This window comes from Orycteropus afer, unplaced genomic scaffold (genome assembly GCF_000298275.1).
Source record: "Orycteropus afer afer isolate SDZICR_OR568_19922 unplaced genomic scaffold, OryAfe1.0 scaffold00024, whole genome shotgun sequence".
In the NCBI taxonomy this organism is placed as follows: domain Eukaryota; kingdom Metazoa; phylum Chordata; class Mammalia; order Tubulidentata; family Orycteropodidae; genus Orycteropus; species Orycteropus afer.
The window spans coordinates 7,612,479-7,634,816 of NW_006921611.1; the positions used below are offsets into that span (position 1 = coordinate 7,612,479).

At 36.1% G+C, this 22,338-nt stretch overlaps 1 protein-coding gene across 1 annotated transcript in view; it reads left to right on the forward strand.

Moving 5' to 3' along the window:
• Window positions 1-22,338, forward strand: part of ADAM32 (ADAM metallopeptidase domain 32) — a 448,014-nt gene that overhangs the window by 313,034 nt on the left and 112,642 nt on the right. Inside the window, exons 11-13 of the mRNA XM_007935060.1 lie at window positions 14,581-14,720; window positions 17,092-17,266; window positions 19,800-19,892. Of these exons, the coding sequence (XP_007933251.1) occupies window positions 14,581-14,720; window positions 17,092-17,266; window positions 19,800-19,892 (408 nt within the window). The remainder of the gene's footprint in view (window positions 1-14,580; window positions 14,721-17,091; window positions 17,267-19,799; window positions 19,893-22,338) is intronic.

The window sequence follows — 22,338 nt, forward strand, 5'->3', positions numbered from 1 at the left end:
AATGTCGTAATTTCACCATCTTATCTGAGGGACAATTTTGCTGGGTACATAATTCTTGGTTGAAAATTTTTCTCTTTCAGGGTTTTATATAAACCATCCCATTGTCTTCTCGCTGCATGGTTTCTGCTGAGAAATCCAGCTTAGTCTTATTGGTTGCCCTTTGTAGGTAACTTTTTGTTTTTCCTGTGCTGCTCTCATGATTCTTTCTTTGTCTTTGGTTTTAGTGAGTTTGATGATGCTATGTCTTGGTGATTTTCTTTTGGGGTCTATCCTATTTGGGTTTTGTTGGAATTCCTCAATGGATATATTCTCATTTTTCATCATACCAATAAAATTCTCTTTCAATCAGTCTTTGACAATTTTCTCAGTGGTTTTATTTTTTTCTTCCTGTTCTGGAATTCCAATGACATGTAGGTTATTCCTTTTGATGGTATCCCACATGAACCTTAGGCTTTCTTCATTTTGTTTTGATATTTTTTCTGATTGATCCCTTTCCAAAGAAGTGTTCAGGTATTTGTCTTTAATCTTCCTAATTCTGTCTTCCATTGATTCAATTCTGCTCCTTTGCCCATTCAATGTCTTATCTATTTCTGAAAATTTGTGTTTATCTTCTGGATTTCTGTGTGTAGATTTTGTATCATTTCTAATTTTTCCTTTATTTTGTCATTTTGTTCTTGTATTTTCTTTCAAATTGTTCTAGGGTTTTCTCTGTGTTTTCCTTGATCTGTCTCTCAGTTCGTTGAAGATACCTAAATATAATTCTTTTGAATTCTTTATTAGGAAATTTCAATGCTGCATCTTCCTCAAGGATATGTTTTTGGTCTGTATCCTGGTCCCTTGTTTCTCCTGCTTTGTCTTGCTTTTTTGTGTGGACTGTGATGCTCTGTTGTCTCTGAGGCATTGTGACATTTTTGTGTTTATATTTAATTGGTGTTGTATGTTGGAGTGACTTGCCCACGATTTTCGTTTTCTTTATTTGTTTGTCTGTTATCTACGCAAGGAGGGTACTGTTCTTCTGTTCACTAGTTGGCAGCACTTATACATTCACCACCTGTCTCCTTTCCTGTTGTCAGCCTCTCATATGTCCCTGCTGACATTGGCAAACAGAGCCTATTCTTAGGTCCCTGGAATCCGAATGAGAATGCTATCACTTTAAAATCCAAAATGGTTGCCACTTGTAAACATTGAAAATGGCTGCACCCTCAGTCACCTTAAATATCCAAAATGGCCACCGCTTGTAAACATTGAAAATGGCTGCACGCTCGGTCACTTTAAATATCCAAAATGGCTGCCAAGTGTAAACAATTAAAATGCCTACACCCTCCAGGAAGTGGAAAGTCAACAGTTCAGGTTGTCTTCCTCCTTGCTGTTTCCCTTCCTAGTCGTAGGCCACCAGTGCCGTCATCCCTGCAGCACTTGGTGGCCAGGGTTGATCATTAGGTCAATTCTGAGGTCCCAGCACCACTTGGAAATATTCAGATTGTTGGTCCCATCAGATTAACTGACAGTCCACAGCTCTGACAATCTCTGTACTCACTGTTTTCATTCATGTTTTTCCAGAAATTGGTGCCTAATCCACTTCTGCATAGCTCCTTTCAAAGCTCAGGACTCCAGGATTATCTTCTGTATCTATTTCACTTGGTTTTTCTTTTGTTTGTTGAAAAGGACCTGTGTCACTTGGCTGCCTATTCCTCCATCTTACTGGAAGTCTCTTCTTTCTTCTTTTTTATATACATTTATTGCTATATATTGCCCTCTGAATGATGGTTTCTCTGTCCCAAAGATTTTGGTATGTTATACTTTCATTATTGTTTGATTCAAGAATTCTTAAATTTCATTTTGTATTTCTTCTATTCCCCAGTAGTTTGTAAGGAAGGTGTTACTCAGTTTACATGTTTATTATTTTTTTCCTTGATCTTCCCATTGTCAATTTCTAATTTTATAACATTGTTATCTGAGAAGATGCTTTGCAGTGTTTCAAGGTTATTAAATTTATTGAGGCTTGTTTTGTGGCCTAACACATGGTCTGTTCTGCAAAATACTCCATATGTGTTTGTGTATTGTGCTGTTGTAGGGTGAAGTGTTCTGTATATGTCTATAAGGTTAAGCTGGCTGATTGTGTTGTTTAGTTCCTCTGTGTCTTTGTTGAGTTTCTTTCTAGTTGTTTTGACTTCCATTTAAAGTGGTGCATTAAAGTCCCTTCTATTATTGTGCAATTATCTATTTCTGTTTTTAATCCTGTTAAACTTTGATTTATGTATTTTGGGGCAGTTTCATTGAGTGCATTGATATTTATTACGGTTATATCCTCTTGTTCAATTCATCAAGTCATTGTATAATGTTCTTCCTTGTCTCATATGCTAGTTTTTCTCTTAAAGTCTATTTTTATTATAAATTAATATTACTTCTTTTTTCTTTTTTAATTTTCATTTGCGTGATATATGTTTTTACATTCTTTGATTTTTCAACCTATTTTTGTCTTTGGTCTAAGGTGTGTCTCTTATAGAAAGCATATTGTTGAGTCATATTTTAATAGCCATTCTGCTATTCTCTGTCTCTTGATTGGTGCATTTAATCCATTTACATTCATTGTGAGTAATGATGAATTTATTGCTATTACTTTGCCTTGTTGTTGTTGTTGTTATGTGCTATAGAGTCGGACCCGACTCATAGCAACCCCTCCTTGAGTTTCTGAGGTGGTATCTCTACAGAAGTAGATTGCCAAACCTTCCAAGGAGTAGCTGGTGGGTTTGAACTGCCAGTCTTCTGGTTAGCAGTCAAGTGCTTTGCCTATTTTATTGTATGTGTGTGTAACTGATGATTTCTTTGTTCCATATATTATTCTGTGCTGAGTTCATTTTGTTTATGGATTTTCTTATCATTTTCTTCATTGCTGCTGTTTTAGTGTTTACTAGATCTTTATGATTTTCCTCTTTTTTATTTTGATGGGAAAGTTTATTAAGTTTCTTTGAGCTTACCCTGTACCATATTACTTTCTTTCCAAATGTAAAACAGCCCTTTTTATCTTGATATCATCTTGACTTCTTTCTCATGTGAAAGTTCTGTAATTATACTATTTATTCCCTCCTTTTGCTTTGTAATTATTCTTTTTTTACAAATTGATATCTCTGGTTCACTATTTTCAGTCTTGTCAGTTTATTTTCCTTTGGATACTTCTATACATAGGTCGGTTTTTGTAAGAAAAAATTCTGCCAACCAAGGGTTGTATTCTTAGCAAAATTATCCCTCAAATATGATGGTGAAATTAGGACATTTCTAGATAAACAAAATGTGATCCTGGTCAGAAGTAATATTCTATGGATTGTGTGGTAATATAGAAGACATCATAAATATAGTACTGGTAGAAAGGCAAAGAAAATTCATACCTGGAATACTGAGGACAGATCATTGCCCTTTCCATGAAGGAAAGGGTCCATGGTAATCAATCTGTCCCCAGTTGACTAGCTAATCCAACAGGAGAGTGGTGCTAGAGTAGGGGTTCATCATTAGCCACTGTTAATGGTAGGCAGGGCACTTAGTTGTCTATGTAGCTAAATCATCTTTGGTAAAAGGACATTGTTGAGCTCACATAAAGCCTCCACCTCTGCAGCTATATCTACTTTATACCTTAGCCCTCTGAATAAGCACTGAGCTACATGGAGTGAAAGAGAGCGTGAGTAAGTGGATCTTGTCCACCTCATTTTTAAAAGTCTCTCCAGTGAATAGCATATGAGGAACATTTGCATGAGATATGGATATCTTTCGTCTGGCCTCATTCAGATCTACATATCTTTCCCTTTAACTTCCTTTTTGTTTCCATGTTCCTAACCAATTAGCCAATCCATTATTTACTGCTTATGAATCAGTACATCAGACTATCTCTTCTTTCAGGCAAAGTGAACAACCAGATGTACTGTCTGAACTTATGCTCACTTGGTCTTTTGAATGGGACTGTAATGTCACTTCTGGCTGGTGTTGGGATAGCTTGAAGATCCAACTAGGTCTATGATTTTAATTCCTTCTTTAACAAGCAGGGGGTATGAGTTGAGAGAGAGTCAGAAAAGCAGGAGGACATACCATTGTAGAATGAGCCACCTGCTTGTGCAGTCTACTTGTGCTTTCTAGATCTATTGAGTGGAATGTTGATATGAACATCCAATTTTATGGTTTGCAGGTAACATCCACTTAATGGAGAGACTTTCAGGTCAAGGTCATTTGGTGTCACATTGTCTGGTTATCAACCTTTAATGTGACAAGTATGAAGCCAGGAGCCTTTTAATATTATTGACAATTATTGTATTATTGTCAATTATTGTATTACTGGAATACTTGATAAGTGGTTGAGACAGCATATTCACATGTGACATAAGTTACCTCCAATAACCAAGTAGATCCTTCAAAGATAGTTCCTCTTTTATTGTACTGGGCTATGTAAAGTCCATAAACTAGTCTCTCATTTTAAAAGAGATATCCTGATATGTCCTCAACCACTGCACCCCTATTTACCACTGTAGCCAGCTACTGAATGGTTGCAGTATTTATCTCATACCCTCTGTCATGAATATGTCTTACTAAAACTTTTGTGATGCTTATAGTTCCTGCACATGAGGTCTCATCAGCATATTTTCCATCTATTAAGGTAATACACCAGTATGATGTTCTGTGGGATATGAAGACAATCAGGCTCTGTCTAGACTATATCATTATAGAGAGCAGAAGAGAGTTGACAAAGTCCTGAGGCAAAGTGTAACAAAGATTTACTGATATCCGTACTACCTTGGTGAAAGAAAACTGCTTTTGATTATCTTTGCTGATGGATAATAAAGGGAATTGCTAAGTCAGTTATTATGCTGATTTACTCCAGTTAAGGCAGTTATTGGGATTTATAGGTGTGATTACCATCACCAACTAATTAACCTTATACTAATTTACAAATGTCTTTCAATTGGCTTTTGTAGAAGGGAAGCAAGCAAGTTAAATGAGGATTTATGAATAATCACTCCTATAATTTTAAGTTTTAGTGTTGTCAGTAATCTCTGCAGTCCCCCAGGGATGCCATGTTACTTTTGGTTTACCATTTTGGAAGAATTTTCAGAGCCTTCCTGTTGGCCATCCCTACAAAAATAGCTCTCACTGCATGGATAGGGTACCAATCTGAGGATTTTGATACTTACTAAGTATGACTCAAAGCCAAACCAAATCTATTGTTGAGTCAATTCCGACTCATAGTGACCGTATAGGGCAGAGTAGTACTGTCCTACAGAGATTCTAAGGCTGTAAATCTTTGTGGAAGTAGACTGCCACATCTTTCTCTTGCTAAGTGGCTGGTGGGTTTAAGCCACCAATCTTTCATCTGACAGCCAAGCACTTAACCACAGTGCAAGCATGGCTCCTTTTAATTATGTCTAGTCCACCACAGTCCACCATAATTCTGACATCGAGACAATAATAATAGGATGTAGCTGCACTTCTTTTGGATTCAGTGTTAGAGGGAATTGAAGCAAGACTCCATCAAACTCTTTGTCCAGTAGACTAAGGTGCTATTTAGATTTACAAGGTAACTTCAGTTCTGAGGCAGACTTCAGTAACCCCTAGAAGTCCTAGGTATTTCCTTTCTCTATGTGCATGGTCATTCTGGCGAATAGCTACAAGTTGCTCTGGGAAAGACTTGGGGAAATAGTCACAAGTGACTATTGGGTAGGTTCCTTCCTTCAAAGGGATTGAGAGTCCCCAAGGCTGTGAACAGGTTTAGGTCTGAGAGTCCCTAGACCTAGCATTTTTACTTCTTAACATGTTAAGAAGGAACCCTGGTAGCTCAGTAATTAAGTGTTTAGCTACTAATCAAAAGGTCTGCTGTTAGAACCCACTAGCTGCTCTGTGGGAGAGATGTGTGGCAGTCTGCTTCTGTAAAGATTTTAGCCTTGAAAATCATTTTGGGGCAGTTCTGATCTGTCTTATAGGGTTTCTGAGTTGCTGAATCAGAATGTAGTCAATGGAAATGGTACTTTTTTTTTCATGTATGTCAAGAACACATTTACATTGGTGTATGTGCTTTTAGAATCCCTGAAATAACTGGCTCAAAACACTCATCATCTCAAAGTCCCTTTACTTTATTGTCTTAATTTCACCCACTTTATCTCAGGCAGTTAAGTATTGCTATATAACCAGTACCACTCCTGGTCCCATTAATCCAATTAATTTCAGAGAAGCAAGTTACATTCAAGCATCTATTATCATCATCTCAAGCCTACAGAAAACAGTCACCAGAGATTTTTTTTTTTGACAGTATTGGTGTTCTCTCATCAAACTATTATTTAATGCTATGACTCAGAGACAACTGACCATCCCAGTCCACGCAAAGAAGCAAGATAAAATAGTATAGACAAGAGACCAGAATACAAACCCAGAAAACATCCCTGAGGAAAAGTACCATTGAAACTCCCTGATAAAGAATTCAAGAGAATTATATTTAGGTACCTTCAGTGGATTGATAGATCAAGGAAAACACTGACAACATTAAGGAAAACACAGACAAAACTCTAGAACAATTTAGGAAAACAATACAAGAACAAACTGATTAATGGAAAATTAGAAATGATGCAAAACAAACAGAAATCTAGAAGATTAATACTACAATTTCAGAAAGACATACTACATTGAATGGGGAAAGGAGTAGAATTAAATCAATGAAAGACAGAATTAATGAGATTGAAGACAAATTCCTCTATACTACTTTGTTAACAGGTCAATCAGAAAAAAGATCAAAACAAAATGAAGAAAGCCTAAGATTCTTGTGGGATACCCTCAAGAGGAATAACCTTTGTGAATTTGGAATTCCAGAACAGGAGGAGCAAATAAAACCACAGAGAAAACTGGAAGATTTGTTGGAAGTGAATTTCCCTAATATGATGAAAGATGAGAATATATTCATTGAAGAAGTTCAGTGAACCCCAAACAGGGGTTAGATCCAAACAGGATAGACCCCCCCCCCAAAAAAAAAATCACTGAGACATGTCATAATCAAACTCACTGTTTTGGTTCTCTAGTGCTGCTATAACAGATATACCACAAATGTATGCCTTTAACAAGTAGGAGTTTATTCTTTTACAGTTTAGGAAGCTAGAAGTCTGAGTTTAAGTGCCAGCTCTAGGGACTGAGTAAAAGCCCCTTAACCTCAGGCTTAAGCTCAGCCTCTTGCTTGTGGGCCACTGAAGCTAGAGGCTTTTCTTAACTCAAACAGCTAGCTGCTGGCTGCCGAGGCTGACAAACCAAAGATTGACAAAATGTCACAGTCCCAAAATTACTAAGCAACATGGCAAGCCACTAGTCGAAGTCCAGAAACAGTCCTAAGATTGGCAGATAACGTGGAAGTCTGCTGAATGAAGCCTCAGCTACATGCAGGGTCCAAGTATGCCACAAAGGTCTAAGACCTTTCTCAAAGCTGTCTTCTTATATACAGGAAGCAGACCATATCCTCGAGGCAGCTACTCAGCTGCTCCAGTAGATTCTAACATGGAGCTGATTACCAGTCTCATCATGAGCAATAACTACATCCAGCTGCCCAGCTGCTCAAAACCAGGCTCAGCCAATTTGACATACAGCCTTAACTACTACAGTCATCAAAACCAAAGACAAAGTAAGAATCCTGAAAGCAGTATGAAAAAATTAAAAGTTACCTACAAAGGGCAACCAATAAGACTAAGCTGTGATTTCTCACCAGAAACCATGCAGGCAAAAAGACAATGGGTGACATATATAAAACCCTGGTGGGGGGGGAAATTGTCAACCAAGAATTATATACCCAGAAAAATTGTCCCTCAAATATGATAATAAAATTAGGACATTTCTAGATAAGCAGAAGCTAAAGAAATTTGTTAAAACCAGACCAACCTTACAAGAGATGCTAAAGGGAGTCCTTCAGACAGAGAACCAACAACAGCAAACAGCAACCAGTGATTAACACAAATGATTACATAACCCAGAAACCAACTCAGTCATAGAAGTTTCCAAAGTAAAATAGGCTTGTAAGACTGTAAACAGGGAACCAGAGACATCAATTGGTAAATTAGGACAACTACAAACCAAAAAGAGGGATTAAATAGTATAGGTACAGAACTTCCAAATGGTAAGGGAGTCAAGACAATTGCAAGATAGAACAGACTTTTCTAAACTTGGCAAGAAAATTATAAATCACAGGGTAACCTCAAAGGAAAATAACAAACCTTCAAAATAAAAAAGGGGAGAGGAACTATGCTTAGTGAATACTAAAACAACTGCAATGAAGGAAATGATAAAAAATTCATAAACAAAATGAGCTCTGTACAGAAAATTATATGGAACAAGGAAATCTGCAGCACCATGAAATATCAAATAACAAAATGACAGCAATAAATTCATACTTGTCAATAATTACACTGACCATAAATGGATTAAGTGTACCACTTAGGAGATGGACAGTTGCAGACGGGATAAGAAAACATGAACCATTAATATGCTGTCTATAAGAGACTCACCTTAGACACAAAGACAAAAACAGACTAAAAATCAAAGGTTGGAAAAAGATATATCAAGCAAATGGCAATCACAAAAGAACAGGATTGGCAATACTGATTTCTGATAAAATTGACTTTAAGACAAAAATGACCATAAGAGACAAGGGGGTATATTATATAATGATTAAAGATCAACTGAACAAGAGGACATAACCATAATAAATATTTACACATCCAATGAAAAATCCCCAAAATACCTAAGTAAAACTTTAACAGAATTGAAAACACAAATAGATGACTCCTCAGTAATAGTAATACACCACTTTCAATCAAAGATAGAAGATTGGAAAGAAACTCAACAAAGACACAGAAGAACTAAACAATAAAATCAACCAACTTGACTTTATAGACACCTACAGAGCATTTCACCCAGCAACAACACAATTTACATTCTTTTCCAGTACACATGGAGCATTTTTCAGGATAGAACATATTTTGGCCACAAAGAAAGCCTTAATAAGTATAAAAACATTGAAATACTGCAAAGTATTTTCTCAGATCACAATGCTATAAAATTAGAAATCAACAGTAGGGAGATCAATGGAAAAAGACCAAACACATGGAAATGGAGTAACACCCTCCTTAAAAACTACCAGCTAATAGAAGAAATAAAAAATTTCCTTGAATCAAATGTGAATGAAAACAAAACATACCAAAACCTTTGAGACACAGCAAAAGCAGTGATCCAAAGTCAATTCATAGCAATAAATGCATGTATCAAAAAAAGAAGGAAGAACCAAAATCAACACCTTAACACAACATCTCCAACAAGTAGAAAAAGAGCAGCAAAGAAAGCCTATAGTCACCAGAAGAAAAGAAATAATAAAGATTCAAGCAGAAATAAATGAAACAGAAAACAAAGAGACAATAGAAAAAAATCAAGAAGACTAGAAGTTGGTTCTTTGAAAAGATTAATAAAATCCACAAACCATTAGCAAACTTAACAAAGCAAGGAAGAAGACGATGCAAATAATGTGAATGAGAAATGAAATGGGCAACATCACAATAGAACCAACCAAAATAAAAAGGATAATATCAGGATACTATGAAGAACTTCACTCCAACAAACTTGAAAACCTAGAAGAAATGGACAGATTTCTACTTACCTAAACTAACACAGACTGAGGCAGAAAACTTGAACAGACCCTAACCAAGAAGAAATTGAACAGGTCATAAAAAAATTACTAATAAAAAAGAAGCCCTGGCCCAGATGGTGTCAGTGGAGAATTCTACGAAACATTCAGAGAAGTGCTGACACCAATCCTACTCACACTATCTCATAACACAGATAAAGGATGTCATCATCCCAAATTCATTTTAGGAAGCAAGCATAACCCTGATACCAAAACTAGGCAAAGGCACCACTAGATAGGAAAACTACAGACCAATATCCCTCATGAATATAGACACAAAAATCTTAAACAACATCCTAGCCAATAGACTCCAACAACATATCAAAAAATAATACAACTTGAACAAGTGGGAATCACACAAAGTATGCAAGAATTGTTCAACTTTAGAAAAACAATCAATGTAATCCATCACATAAATAAATAAAGGAGAAGAATCACATGATCATATCAATTGATGCAGAAAAGGCATTTGATAAAATCCAACACCCATTCCTGATCAAAACTCTCAGAAAAAAAGAATAGAAGGGAAATTCCTCAACATAATAAAGGACATATATGAAAAACTAACAGCTAATTTTGTTCTTAGTGGAGAGAGACTGAAACCATTTCCCCTGCAAACAAGAACCAGAAAAGGATGCCTTCTATCAGCACAGCTATTCAACATTGTATCAGAAGTACTAGCCAAGGCAATAAAGACATGAAAGGGAAATAAAAGGCCTCCATATTGGTAAGGAAGAAGTAAAACTATCACTATTTGCTGATGATACAATCCTATACATAGAAAACTCAAGAGACTCAGCAAGAAAACTACTGGAATTTATTGAAATATTTAGCATATTGGCAGGATACAAGATGAACACAAAAATCAGTTGGATTCCTCTACACCAACAGAGAGATCTCTGAAAAGGAAATAAAATCAATACCATTTACGGTAGCTACCAAAAAGATAAAATACTTGGGAATAAATCTTACCAGGAACATAAAATACCATACAAGAAAAACTACAAAACACTACTTCAAGAAACTATAAGAGAGCTATATGAATTGAAGAACATACCATGCTCATGGATAGGAAGATTGTACATTGTGGAAATATCAACACTACCTATAGCAATCTGTAATTCAATGCAATCCTGATCTAGATTCCATCAACAGTCTTTAAGGACATGGAAGAATCAATCACTAATTTATATAGAAAGGAAAGAGACTTTGGATAAGCAAAGCGTACTGAAGAAGAAGAACAAAGAAGACGGTCTCTCACTCCCATATCTTAAAACCTACTATACAGCCATGGTGTTCAAAACAGTCTGCTGTTGGTACAATGACAGACACATAGACCACTGGAACAGAAGTCAGAATCCAGGAAGAGATCCATCCACATATGGACAACTGATCTTTGACAAAGGGCCCAAACCATTAATCGAGAGAAGAGATGGTTTCTTTAACAGATGGTGCTGGAAAAGCTTGATATCCATTTGCAGAAAAATGAAACAAAATCTGTCCCTTGCACTATACACAAAAACTAATTCCAGATGGATCAAAAACTTAAATGTGGAACATAAAACTATAAAGTTCATCAAAGAAAAAATAGGGGCAAACTTAGGGGCCCTAATTTATGGCATAAATATAGACTGTCAAGCATAACCCAAAAGGCACAAATAGCAGAAGATAAACTAGATGACTGGGACCTTCTAAAAATTAAATTCTTCAAAAGAGTGAAAAGAGAATACACAGATTGGGAAAAAATATTTGGCAACAACGTATCTGACAAGAGACTTATCTCTAAAATATATAGAAAACTCCAACACCTCAACATCAAAAAGACAAATGGGCAGAAGACATGAACAAATATTTTACCTAAGAAAATATTGAAGCAGCCAACAAACACATGAAGCAGTGTTCGAGGTCATTAGCCATTGTTGTTGTTGTTGTTAAGTGCCGTCGAGTCATTTCCGACTCATAGTGACCCCATGCACAGCAGAACGAAACACTGCCATTAGAGAGATGCAAAGAAGAGATATTTGTCCGACTCATAGCGATCCCATGCACAGCAGAACGAAACATCTGCCATTAGAGAGATGCAAATCAAAATAATAATGAAATACCATCTCACCCCAGCATTAATAGCATAGTTCACCAAGACAGAAAATAACAAATGCTGGCAAGGATGTGGAGAGATTTGGACTCTCAAACATTGCTGCTGGGAGTGTAAAGTGATACAATCACTGCGTAAATTGGTATTGATCCAGCAACCCCATTCATTACTAGGTATATACCCTAAAGAAGTGAGAACTAGGACATGAATAGATATATGCATATCCATGCTCATGGCACTACTATTCCCGATAGCAAAGAGATGGAAACAACCTAAGTGCCCATCAGCGGAGAAATGGATAATCAAACTGTTGTATATTGCACACAGTGCAATACTACACAACACCAAAGAATGATGTAGACTCCGTGAAATACTGCATATCATGGATGAACTTGGAGGACATTATGCTGAGTGAAATAATTCAGTTACAGAAGGACAAATATTGTATTAGTCAACTATTGTAAAAAGTCAAGGAAAGGTTTATACATGGAAGAAAACTTTCTTTTTTGGTTACCAGGGATGGGAGGGGAGGGAAAGGAAAATCGATAGATAGGTTAAAATATACATATATTTATAGAAACCAAAGAGTATTAGTAATTACCAGGGCATAGTGCCTAAAGGCACTTGACTGCTAACCAGGAGGCTGGTGGTTCAAACCCACCAGCCACTCCTCGGAAGGAAGATGGGGCAATCTACTTCTGTAGTGATACTGCCTCAGAAACCCAAGGAGGGGTCACTATGAGTTGGGTCAGACTCGGCGGCACATAACAACAACAACAACAGGAGTAGGTAGGAGGGGAAAGGAGAAGCTTTTGTTTGTGAGGCATTGAGTTTATGCTCATGGGGTGGAATATTTTGGAAAAGGTTAGGAATAATGGTGACACAAGATGAAAAATGTCATCAATGTCCCTGAGCTTTAAATGTGTAAGTTCTAATGTTGGTGCATGTCTTTGTGTGTATGTTTTCACCACAATAAAAGTAAATTGTTAAAAAAAAAGTTTATTTAATGCCTTGGTAATGGAATTGTCCTCTTGGCACTGTCTGGAAATATCATTAGGGGTGGTTACTGAACAGATTGCATGTAATAAATTCATTCAGTATTCCCATACCTCTGAACCTCAACAATGTTTATTGTACAGTATGCCTGGAAAGTTTCAATATTTTGACCTCACTAACAGTAAGCCTCTGTTAAGTCTAACTTTACTCATCCTTATAGAATACTAACATCAATCCTGCTCTGACCCAACATTAAATACAAAGACTCAAGGTAGTTACCCATTTCAATAAATTTGTTGCATTTTATCCTTTTATCTCATATCCCTGTGTCAAACTTTTCCAAAATATGAACTATCCCTCCTAGAGCAGAACATTCTTTTTCTAGACTACGTTGGGATTTAATTCTTTATATGGACTTGGAGCCAACGAGAAGTGGTGAGACAAATGTCCCATGTATCATTAAACTTTTCTTTCTTTTTTTTTTTCCAAGCAGGAGATGGCTTGGAGAGGGCTTCATCTGCTGGCAAAAGAAGAGATATTTGTCCATGTCTCTCCAAATGTCCCCATCCCAATTTCAGATTCCAATCCCTTCCCTACCATATCCACCATAGGTAGTGGGATTGAGCATGAGATTGGGGCTCTACCCTTGCAATCTTTATTATTAGACCTTGGGTTTGGTCCTTAGCCATGTCGACCCAGTGACTACAAGAGATGATGAGTTACTTCAGTACTGCTGCAGAGACTTTCTGGTTATAACCAAACCCCAAGTCTTTATAATCACTAATCACGCCATAGTAGGGGCTCTGGTAGTGTAGTGCCTACGGCACTTGACTGCTAACTAGAAGCCTGGCAGTTCAAACCCACCAGCCAGTCCTTGGAAGGAAGAAGGGGCAAACTACTTCTGTAGTGATACTGCCTCAGAAACCCAAGGAGGGGTTGCTATGATCAGGTCTGACTCGATGGCAGACAACAACAACGACAACAACAACACACCATAGTAATTAAGTGCTTTTATTTTCTTGACATCTTGGCTTCCACCTGCACTTTTTGTGTGTGTTTGTATGATTTGGGTGAAATTTACAAAACAAATTGGTTTTCCATTCAACAATCTACACATATTCTGTTATTTAACATGCATTGCATTTCCCAGAATGCATCAGAACTCATCCCACTTCTTCCCTGTGCCCACTTCTCTTTGTCCTTCCCTCCTGTCCCTTCTCACTTTCTTACCACTATCCCTGTGCAAATTGCTGCTCTTTTGATCTTCTGTGGTTGATTTTACTAACAAAGCACCTGCATTTTTTCCCCCCCGTATGTGAGCCCCCTAATCTAAGAATGCTCTCTTGATACCACTTACTGTATCGATGAATGTCCTAGCAGGAAAGAGATAAAACGAATTGGGTAACTTGGTTTCACTACTTTGTGAACTAGGAGGAGGAGTATCATCTGAATTATCCTAAAAGAGTATCAGCGCTGTTGTCAAAAATTGGGTAAATGGAAGATTGTGGTCCTAATAGCTAAAAATCTAATGTAACTATTAATCAAAACAGTCCTTTTTTCAAATTAAGTTATGATATTTACCTAATAATAATTTTAGGTATTCAGTTGTTAAAACATGACAAAGTTTGGCATAGATTCAATATGCTTATATTTAGCTAAGATTAATAAGGATAACCTCTACTGTCTAAGAAATCGTATCTTCTTATTTTAAATATTTGATAAAACAATAAAAATGCTTTGAATTGGATTATTATTTTTACCATCTTTTGAATTGACTTTCTTTGAATTTTCTTTGTTAATATAGTATCCCAAGGATATAACTTTGGAGGCCTTTTCAGTTATTGTTACCCAGTTGCTGGGATTTAGTCTGGGACTAACATATGATGACCCAAAGGAATGTCACTGTTCAGGAGCCAGAATCTGTGTAATGAATCCAGAAGCTATGTAAGTTTTTTGTTTGTTTTAGTTTTGAATTATTATTGTTGTTGTTATTTCCATCGAGTCGGACCCAACTCATAGTGATCCCTCCTTGAGTTTTTGAGGCAGTATCACTATGGAAGTAGATTGCCCCATCTTCCTTCCAAGGAGTGGCTGGTGGGTTTGAACTGCCAGCCTCCTGGTTAGTAGTCAAGTGCCTAGGCACTACCCTACCAGAGTTTTTGAATAGGATTTATTTATTGATTATTAACACATATTTTATTAATATTTGAAGTACAATAATGTAGAATTTACTTAAAGCAAAAATTAGTTGTAAGTAGACCTCAAACCCACCAGTCACTCCTCGGAAGGAAGGTTGGGCAATCTACTTCCATAGTGATACCACCTCAGAAACCCAAGGAGGGGTCACTATGAGTTGGGTCCGACTCGATGGCACATAACAACAACAAGACTTAGTTCATTACAAAATATAAACAGTTTTATTTTACATGTAAGAGTGTGGAGAAAGGTGTACTTTTAAAGACAATCAAGGATAACAAATCCTATCTCCAAGATACATTAACAAAGCAATTCTTCTTAAACTGTGTGTTTTATGAGTTCATTTAGTACAGATCTTTAAAAATATGTCAGCAGGCCTAAACAGTGACCTTTGTTTTAGACAGAACTTTTGGTTTGCTTGCACGGTAGTGTGGTGTTGTGGAAAAATTACCATCATAAGAATAAAAAGTCCTACTAGGAGACTTTTAACAAATATATAATAAGTGTGTAATTTTAGACAAATTACTCAACCATGCTTAGATTTACTTTGGCTGCTAAACAGAAAGCTGACTCTTCAAACCCACCAGCTGCTCCATGGGAGGAAGATGAGGCAACATACTTCCATGAAGATTTATAACCTTGGAAACCTGATGGGGGTTGCTATGATTTGGAATCAACTAGATGGCTATCGGATTGGTTTTGGTTTTGGAATCTTTACAGCGCAATTCACTAGGCCTTCCTTCCATGTGTATGCTAGGTGGGTTAGAACCACCAACCTTTAGGCTAGCAGCTGATTGCAAACCACTTGAGCCACCCAGGGGAACATGAAATTTTGGGACAGGGGAAGAGTGAGAGAAAGTATAGGAAAAGAAAGACCTTGAAAAGAAAATGAGATAGTATAGAAGATAAATGTTTCTTCTTTCAAAGTGTTGTCAAGTGCTAACTCCAATCAGAAAATGGTAAAAAAAAAAGTACTATTTTCATTCTATTGTATCTCTTTATTTCTCTTTTCTTTGAACCCAGAATTTAGGCTAGTCATATTGTGGTTGCAACAAGCTTTTATAAAATAATTTGGGAAAATAGCTACTACAATATTAGATTCAGAGTGCAAAATCAGCCCCTCCACCAAAAAAAATTCCAAATAATTAATTACAAAGAAACTTTTGGAAGATATGGGCAACAAAAAGGTTAGTAATTAGGGCCTGTATATAGTTGAGATGACCTACTTTATCCTTTCTCATACAGTTACCTTTGAACGAGAGAAACATTGTTTAAATTAAAATGTTAATTTAAAAACACAGCCACAAATAAATTAGCATACAGCACATATGAAGAGCTAGAATAAAGCCATGATAAATAACTCTCAGAGCCAAAACATTATGTAATTTTTTAGATAAAATTTTAACTTTTGTATTTTGATAAGATTCTAAAAATATATAGCTTGTTGTAATGTGTCTACTAATATTTAATAGTAAATATTTTATTGAATTATGTAGTGTTAAAGTGGATTTGGGGGCATAGCAGGGTAAAGTAAAAAGTACCTGAACTTGAAGGCAAGTAGGTAGAAACATTGTACATATATATAACCATTTTTTTTCTACATGGAAGAATTTGCATATAATGCTACCTGAAAGCTCAAATGTTTCTCCTAGGTAGATTTAATGTGCAGTGCACACATAAAATGAAATGAATCTGTTCTTAATTTTATTTTAATAAGGATATGTACTCCAGTGAATTAAATCACATGATCCCCTCAATAATGATTTTGTACTCTTAAGCACTTGTTATAAACATTTATCATTGCCTATTAAAGTTAACAATGAGCCCTGGTTGTGCAGTCATTAAGCACTTTGATACTAACCAAAATGTTGGTGATTCAAACCCACTCAGTGACTCAGTGGGAGGAAGACCTGGAGATCTACTTTTGTGAAGATTACAACCCAGCAACCCTATGGGGCAATTCTCTCTGTCACATGGGATCACTGTGTGACATCAACTAGATGGCACCCAATAACAACATTAAATTTAACATTTTGAATTAATTTATCTAGGTAATTGAAACTATAGACATATTTTTCAGGAGTGTACTGCCAACAACATTATACTGATTCATCTTTAGGCAATCCAGTGGTGTGAAGACTTTTAGCAACTGCAGTTTGAATGACTTCAAAAATTTCATTCTAAATGTGGGTGCCAGATGTCTCCAGAATAAGCCACAAATGCAAAGAAAAGCTCCCATCTGTGGCAACCGCAAAGTGGAGGGCAATGAAGTCTGTGACTGTGGTTCTATGAAAGTAAGTCTGATAAATGGGAAAACTAATAACTTTATTGTTTTAGTTCATCTTTATTATAATGATAAATGTTAAGTAACTCATATGTGACTGAGTACCATGCAGAATATTGAAGCTTAGTGATAGCGAGATTTTATAGGTTGAAGAGTTTTGAAGAAATCTAAAATACACTGTAAAAAATCTATTGTTGATGGGAAAAAAGGGGGAGTCTAGAATGAGCTTTTGAGTTCCAGGCTAAATACATAAAACCTTTCAAAACATGTGCTTAACCTTTGCACATTGTTAAAATGTTTTATCGATGGTGAATGAGTCAACAGTTCTTCAAGGGCCCCTTATGCTATTATACCACAATGAGATTAGTATTATTGTGAGAGAATTTGCATTAATATTGCAATCTGTGATTTTGATTATTCACTTGATAGCTCCTCGGAAGGAAGGTTGGGCAATCTACTTCCGTAGTGATACTGCCTCGGCAACCCAAGGAGGGGTCTCTATGAGTCGGGGCCAACTTGACGGCACATAACAACAACACAACAGGGAAAACGAGGAGAAACAATAAATGTAAAATATCTAGGAAAGGATGCTTCTTAATAATTCAATATTTGCAGGATTGCAGCAGTTACGATTTTAAGATAGAAACAATGAGAGAATTTGATATGTACTTGTACCCATATCACACTGTTTTAATTATTATGCTTTTGTATTATAGTTTCCTACTTAGTAGAACAAGTCCATCCTCTTTACTCTTCATTATTTAAAGATCAATTTTATTGGAGTATAATCCACATAAAATAAAATGCACCCAATTTTAAGGTGCACAGGTTAATGAGTTTTGACACATATATATATAACCATGTAAAATTAAGATACAGATATTTTCATCATCCTCAAAAGTTTACTCATGCTTCTATGTATCATTCCCTCCTTTCCTCAACTCCAGGCAAGCACTGATCAGATGTTACTGTGTCAATTTTGTTTGATCTAGAAAATCATATAAATAGAATGATACGTTGTTGTTGTTGTTATGCCCCGTGGAGTTGGACCTGACCCATAGTGACCCCTCCTTGGGTTTCTGAGGCAGTATCACTACGGAAGTAGATTGCCCCATCTTCCTTCTGAGGAGTGGAGTGGCATATAGCAATTATTATTTTTTGTCTGGCTTCCTTATTTAAATATAGAGTTTTTGAGATTCATCCATGTTCTTTCATGTCAGAATAGTTTCTTCCTTTTTATTGCATAGATATACCATACCACAATATGTTTATCAATTCTCCTGGCAATGGACACTTGGATTATCAGTATTGAGTTATTATGAATAAAATTGTTTGAAGATCTGTATTTTCATGGGCATATATTTTAAACCCTCTTGGTTTAAATTTAATTTAAGCTATCCTGGTGGTTTTGTGGGAGCTCTGATTGTGTAGTGCCTAAGGCATTTGACTGCTAATCAGAAGGCTGGTGGTTCAAACCCACCACTCCTTGGAAGGAAGGTTGGGCAATCTACTTCTGTAGTGATACCAACTTGGAAATCCAAGGAAGGGTTTCTATGAGTTGGATCTGACTCAGAGGCAGTGAGTTTGGTTTTGGTTTGGTGGTTTTGTGCATCACCAGGTGGTGCAAATGGTTAAACATTCAACTACTAACCAAAAGGTTGGTGGTTCGAAACTGCACAGAGGTGCCTTTGAAGACAGGCCTGGCAACTTGTTTCCAGAAGATCACAGCCTAGAAAATGCTATGGAATGCAATTGTACTCTGCATGCATAGGGTGACCATGGGCTGGTATAGACTCAGTGACTACTGGTTTGGTTTTTTGGTTTAGCAGTTTTGTAGTAGTTTCAATTTGCATTTCCTTGATGACTCCAAATATGTGGAGTAGCTTGTCATGTCATTATTGCTCATTTGTATATCTTAATTTTTGAATAATTTGTTTAAATCTTTTGCTAGAGTTTAAACTAGGTTGTTTGCCTTTTAGTATGGATTTGTAAGAGTTCTTTATGTAGGCTGGATATCAGTCTTTTATCAAATATGTGTATTACAAATATTTATTTCCAGTCTATCAATTATCTTTTTAGTTTTTTAATAAAATCTTTTTTTAAATAGCACTTGTTTACATTTTTATTAAGTCTATTTTACCATCTATTTTTTCATGTGATTTGTGTCCTAAGAAATTTTTGCTTAATTGAGGTCATGAATATTTTCTGTTTTCTAGGAAGAAAGCTAGTGATTTAGGGCTTTCCTCATTTGTTTCTCATCTTTAAGAGATTAAAATCTTGATTTGCTTGTTACCTGGTTTTGGAGAAAGTTGTTTCATATATTTTACCCAGTTTTCTAATTGCATAGGAGCTTAAGTGTGGTGCCAGTTACTTTATTATGACCTGGAGTAAAGTCCTACATTAATATTTTGAATGTGTAGAGATGCTGAAATCTATAAACTTTAACAATGTTCACCTCCTTCCATAAATCTCAAAAAATAAGCCCTACCATAATTTATATTATTATATTTCTCTTTTCACTTGTACCTTCCAATCATTCTTAGGAATGTGGACCTGATAGTTGTTGTGATCCTGGAACTTGTAGACTGAAACGAGGAGCACAGTGTCATACAGGATTATGCTGCAAGAACTGTCAGGTAAAACTTAAGTTTATAAACATCTTCCAAATTATAATGAACCATGTCTGCTATCATAAAGCTACTGTAAAACACTTAAAGCTATAAGTCAGAGTAAATTACTTTTCAAATAAAGAAAATTATATAAAGTTCAGAATTAAATGTATGATTTTGAGAACTTTTGTTGACTTGGTGCCTCCTTCTAATGCCATATTGTCACTAATTTGATACTGCTGTTCTTAAACCATATTAACAGCTAAGACAGTATTTTTTTTCATACAGCATATCTCCATTAAAATGTGCTAATTTCATTCACTTTACCTAATATTTATGTTTTTATAAATAAAAATGTTATTATTGGTGGTAATAGAAATATAGTAGTTGAAATATACAACAGTTTTCCATAAATGTGTAAAGAATAAAACTTACTAAAGGGAACTCTTTATTTTCTCAACTACATGTTAGTTTAATATTTAAACTATTATCACTGGACTGAAAGATCACATTTTAGCTTAAATAGTAAAGATGTTGTCTCACTGTCCCATGCTTCCCTTTTTACCTCTTCCAATATATTTGCCACAAGTTTTTTATAGTAAAATCCCTTGTGATAGTAAAATTTGTGTGTTAACTTGGCTAAGTTATGGTGCACTGTTGTTTAATCAAACACTAGTCTAAATAGTGTTATGAAGTAGTTACCATACTTGTTGCTATTGAGTTGACTCTGACTCATTGAGACCTCCTATGTGTCAGAGTTAACTATGCTCTATAGGATGGTAAATGGCTGATTTCTCAGAAGTAGATCACTAGCATCTCTGGGTAGACTTAAACTTCCAGGCTTTAGGTTAGCAACTGAACATGTTAATCATTTGTACCACTCAGGGACTGTTATGAAATACTTTTGTCAACTACATGTTAGTTTAATATTTAAACTATTATCACTGGACTGAAAGATCACATTTTAGCTTAGTGATTAAGCTAAACATGATTAAGTGATATGTGTTGTCCACAAGTTTCAGAAGAGACTCTGAAACTTGCTCTTGAATGTAGAGTAGCTAAAGAGAATGGAATGAATGATGATATAAAATGGTGATGCAACACTGGAAGTGCTCACTCCTCAATGACAAATTTGGAAGACAGTGCTCTAGCCAATTGACTGGAAGAGATCCATATTTGTGCCCATTCCGAGAAAGATGATCCAATGGAATGTGCAAATTATTAAACAATATAATTAATATCACATGCAAGTAAAATTTTGCTGAAGATAATTACAAAATGATTGCACCAGTACATCAACAGGGAATTTCCAGAAATTCATGCTGGGCTCAGAAAAGGATGTGAAATGAGGGAATGTGGATCCATCTGACATTCCTGATGTCAGATGGATCTTGTCTTAAAGCAGAGAATACCACAAAGATGTTTACTTGTGTTTTATTGACTATGAAAAGACATTGAACTATGTGAATATTAACAAATTATGGATAGCATTGCAAAGAATGAAAATTCCAGAACACTTAATTGTGCTCATGAGGAACTTGTTCATACCAAGAGGCAGTGGTTTGAACAGAACAAGGGGATACTGTGCCATTTAAAACTAGGAAAGGCATGCATCAGTGTTGTATCATTTCACCATACACGAAATGTGAATGCTGAGCAAATAATCTGAGATAATAATATGAAGAAGAACACAGCATCAGGATTGGAGGAAGATTCATTAACAACCTGTGGTATGCAGATAACACAGCCTTGCTTCCTGAAAGTGAAGATGACTTGAAACACTTACTGATGAAGATCAAAGACTACAGCCTTCAGAATGGATTGCACTTCAATATACAGAAAACAAAAGTCCTCATAACTGGACAAGTAAGCAACATAATGATAAATAGAGAAGAGATTGAAGTTGTCAAGGATTTAATTTTACTTGAATTCACAAACAACACCCATGAAAGCAGCAGTCAGGAAATCTGATGTCATATTGCACTGGGAAAATGTGCTGCAAGAGATCTCTTTGAAGTGTTGAAGAGCAAAGATGTCACTTTGAAGACTAGGGTGTGCCTAACACAAGCCATGGCATTTTCAGTAGCCTTATATACATGTGAAGGAGCTCTGGTAGCGTAGTGCCTAAGGCACTTGACTGCTAACCAGAAGGCTGGCAGTTAAACCCACCAACCACTCCTGGGAAAGAAGATTGGGCAATCTACTTCCATAGTGATACTGCCTCAGAAACCTAAGGAGGGGTCACTATGAGTTGGGTCTGACTCGACAGCACATAACAGCAAAACAACAACATATACATGTGAAAGCTGGACAATGAATATGAAAGACCAAAGAAGAGTTGATGCCTTTGAATTATGGTGTTAGTGAAGAATACTGAAAATATCACAAACTGCCAGAAGAACAAACAAATCTGTCCTGGAAGAGGTGCAGCTGGAATGCTGCTTAGAGGTGAGAATGGCCAGACTTCATCTCA